Source organism: Etheostoma spectabile, chromosome 12 (assembly GCF_008692095.1).
Source record: "Etheostoma spectabile isolate EspeVRDwgs_2016 chromosome 12, UIUC_Espe_1.0, whole genome shotgun sequence".
NCBI lineage: Eukaryota > Metazoa > Chordata > Actinopteri > Perciformes > Percidae > Etheostoma > Etheostoma spectabile.
The window spans coordinates 1,386,580-1,390,490 of record NC_045744.1 but is presented as its reverse complement, the minus strand read 5'-3'; the positions used below and the strand labels follow the sequence as shown (position 1 = coordinate 1,390,490).

General features: G+C 43.6%; 1 protein-coding gene across 9 annotated transcripts in view; it reads right to left on the bottom strand.

The window, feature by feature from the left end:
* pard3ab (par-3 family cell polarity regulator alpha, b) overlaps window positions 1-3,911 on the bottom strand; it is a 351,497-nt gene that overhangs the window by 191,359 nt on the left and 156,227 nt on the right. For all 9 annotated transcript variants that reach the window (XM_032532544.1, XM_032532550.1, XM_032532546.1 and 6 more), the window contains exons 4-5: window positions 1,080-1,267; window positions 326-469 (exon numbers count right to left, since the gene is read on the bottom strand). In XM_032532544.1, coding sequence (XP_032388435.1) covers window positions 326-469; window positions 1,080-1,267 — 332 coding nt within the window. The remainder of the gene's footprint in view (window positions 1-325; window positions 470-1,079; window positions 1,268-3,911) is intronic.

Below are 3,911 nucleotides of genomic sequence, written 5' to 3'. Positions count from 1 at the left end.
GTGTGTGTGTGTGTGTGTGTGTGTGTGTCTGTCTTTGTAATAACGTCATCAATGCATGCTTTCTGTTATATCTTTAATGGAAGGTGTTTTACTTTTTTGTTGTACCTATCTTAGACTTGGCTCATCCTTCTATTTCAGCTTTCACACACACATTTCCCATATCTGGCTCCAGGGTAGGCATACAATTACCAGCTACCTAGAAGGTTTTTGAATTCTCCTGGTACTGTAAGGCACTGCATGAAAGCATCCTTCACTCAGCAAGAGTCTGTCCAATTTGTCTGCCCTGTAGTGTTTTTATGTACACGGGTACTGAACACAGTCCTACCTGCTCCTGTCTCTCCAGCCAGCGGTCCACCATGGGGTGATTGGCGCTGAGTGATGAGCGGGCCGTCTCTCTCTGAAACTCTCTCTGATTGGCCCGTGTCCCTGCATCCCGCGGCAGACTGCGGTATGTGTCCATAGCTTTACCCTGCACAGACACACAAAACCACAAGTGTTCAATGAATGCCAGTTGTGTTGCAGTTGTACGGGTTAGTGAAGACATGATCATTTGAAACACAGTACGTACGACACGTCCAAACATCAAAAAGCATTTCAGTCCTGACCAAAGCAACAGGCACTGGATCGAACATCACTCCACCTCCTATACTGTTCATTAATATTGCCATATCATAATCACTGTGTAGAGATTGTGGGGGAAACACATTCAAAAGTACACTACAACCACTATTTAGACTACAATAAAGGGCCGTAAGAACAGTGCATAATGTCACATGTACATTGAGTTTTTGGAAATAATGTTTTAATTATTAAGGGGTAGGATTGAATAAGTTAGAATTCTTTCTTACTCCTTTCCACGCATGTAAATTAAGGAAATTCGCTAATTACATGAAGTATGTTGTCTCTGCTGTTGTCTTTTTTTGTTGAATTTTGCATGCTCCAGAAAAACAGAAAAGATAAATTTGGAAATGCATGTGAACTATATGAATTATACATGTTGTGCCACATGTAGCTGAATGTGTACCATCAATATCTAACGGAATCCTTTGAATGGCTGTTTCTGACAGCCTGCAGCCTACCTTCCTCTCGAGGCTGTTGGTGCCAGAGGAGTGGCGAACCTTTAGGAAGCCGGCGGTGGTGGACCAGCGCGTTGGGTTCTTCCTCGACGGCGGCTCTTCGGTACGTACCCGGGGCTCACCGCAGCTGAACGGCCCGTTGATGGTCAGCAGGGCGGGATCACTGCTGCGCCGCACGTGGAGGGGCATGTCTGAATGACAAAAAAAGCAAGGGTGTTACTGCAAAATCTTAAGGTTTTTGGATACCAATAGTTGTAGGAAAGACATGTGGACAATCTCCTTTCCTTTACTCTGGGAGGAAATAACATCACTGGAAAATGTTTAACTTGTTTGCAGCAAAGTGCTGTATCAGCATTGTATGTATAGAAAACCATACTAATTGCTGTAGTTGATAAGACTCAAGCCATAGTTTTAATGTTATGTTCGGGGATGATTGCTGTAAATAGGCTGGAACAAAGTCTGTTGCTCAAACAGTGCGGGCTAATAAAGGCAATTAATCATCGAAATTCCATTATCATGCCATTGTGGAATAATCTGATTTGTCCTGTAAAGTCTTATCAGGCAGCGCTAGTTTCTGCTTTACTGCCTGTGTATCAGAGAGCAGCAGACACTGTGTGGGAACAACAACATGAGGAAGAGCCTGTTGAGAAACACCAGTGGAAGTGGATGCCTTCCATTAAAACTCTTCACTCTGTTTAAAAGTTGCAGTGTGTGGGAAGCGGGCCACGTACCGAATCACAACTGCAACAAGGGCAGCAGGCACAAAACACAACAGCCAGCGCTTGTACACAAGACATGATTTTATGACATTCAAAATCTCCCACTTTTGGACCTCTCTAAAATCACACAGGCCCATCTGGCTGGAATGCACCCAGCAGACCACACCAGAGAGAGCGAGTGTAAACGAAAAAGTGAAATTGTTTAAAAAGCTGGAGGATCTTCTTCAGATGACAATGCCAAGTGTCATGTTCCCATGTTCCCTTCCAGGATGCTCTGCTGCTCAAACACAGTCACGCTGTTTTGGAGGGTGGGGGTGTGTGTTCATACAGGAAATACTGTCATCTCTCCAAAGAAAGAAGTGTGTGTGTCAGAGTCAGCAGTTACTTGAATCTGTGTATTGTGAGACTAGGTGCATGACAAGATTAAGCATGTCCATCTGTGTGTGTGTCTGTTTGTGTCTATACTATAACTAATGAGGAAGAAGGTCAGTGTGTGTGTGGTTTGTTGTGGGTGTGTGTGTTGTGTGTGGGTGTGTGTGTGTTGGTGTGTTGTGTGTGTGTGTATCTAACTTGATTGATGAATAAGAGAAGAAGGTCAGTGTGTTGTGTGTGTGTGTGTGTGTGTGTGGTCTCAATACTTGCTGATGAACTAATGAGGAAGGTCAGTGTGTGTGTGTGTGCGCGCAAATGGCAAAATGTTTGTTTAGAGGGATGTGCATTTATGCAAACTGAAGTTGCTCTGCGCGTGTGAAAACGTATCAGTGTGTGTGTGTGTGTGTGTGTGACCATTATAACTGTGGTAAGAATGGTTGTTTAGTGGTTGTAAGCAAACCATGGACAATGTGTTTATGTATTGAATATCAGGGCCAAATCTACTAGTAGGTTGCGAGATCAGGACGTTGTTGTGTGTGTGTGTGTGTGTGTGTGTGTGTGTGTGTGTGTGTGTGTGTGTGTTGGGTCACGCAGAGCGTGGGACCTGATTTGCTCTGAGCTGTGGGAGGCAGCGGCACTCTGGGAGATGGAGTACCGGAGGGGCAAGAGTGCAGGCTCAACACCACCCAAACTACATCTCCCAGGAGGCATTAGGGCACAGGCTTGTTTCTGATTGGCTTGTTTTCTTGTTTCCTTTGTTAAGCGGCCATGGCATGATAATCATGATAATTATGATAATTATGGTAACCATGGCACTCTCAGGTGTCCTGTTATGTAAAGTAACCCCCTCTTGGCCTCTCCCTATCTGATATTTCTGTTTATCAGGACACCCCACGCACTGTTTGGTTTCAGGTCTAGCAAGATCCGGTGTGGGGGTGTAGTTTTTCTAACATTAGTTTTTACAACAGCATGTGAAAAAAACTATAACGTTTGCTAGACCAAAAAGAAGGTTAATCTTGCGATAAATAATTGACGCCGTTACAATGGGTTTGCATTAATAATGCGTTTAACTGACAGCACTAATAGAAACTGCCGCTCTATAAAAAGAGTAACAGGGACTTTGTTACTTTATTTTAGAGATAAACAACTTTTAATTAAAAAACGTTTTTAACAATTTGAAAAGCAACAATCTGAACGGCTCACATGTTCACAACAGTGGCATCGTCCTTTCATCAGCATTTCCATGACTGCAGGGGTTTGGAGTTTAACAAAGCCAAGAAATGAACATTAATCCATTTGTGGATTTCAATAGAGCGCTCTCTCTAATAAGCTTAATCACTTCTCTTTTGAGTTTGTGGGCAGAACAAGAAAACTGGCAAAGCCCCACAGAGTCCCGCGCCTCTCATCTCATTCGACATAAATCAGTGATTGAAAGCTATTCTCATTAGACGCGCATGGAGGAAAAAATAATCAAATTCCTTCTCTTCCACGACAGACGTTTCTCTTAAACCCAATAAAATCCAGCTGATGAGATTCAGCGTTGTCAACTGGGATAGAATGTATTATGAAGACGGATAATTTGGACGTAATTGGCAGGCGTGATTAGGCCCGAGATTTCCATTTCTTACTGCAAACTCAAATTCAACATCTCACCCAGAAATCCAATTAGCAGCGGAGTGACCTCCCTCACACGGTGTGTGTGTGTGTGTGTGTGTGTGTGTGTGTGTGTGTGTGTGTGTGTGTG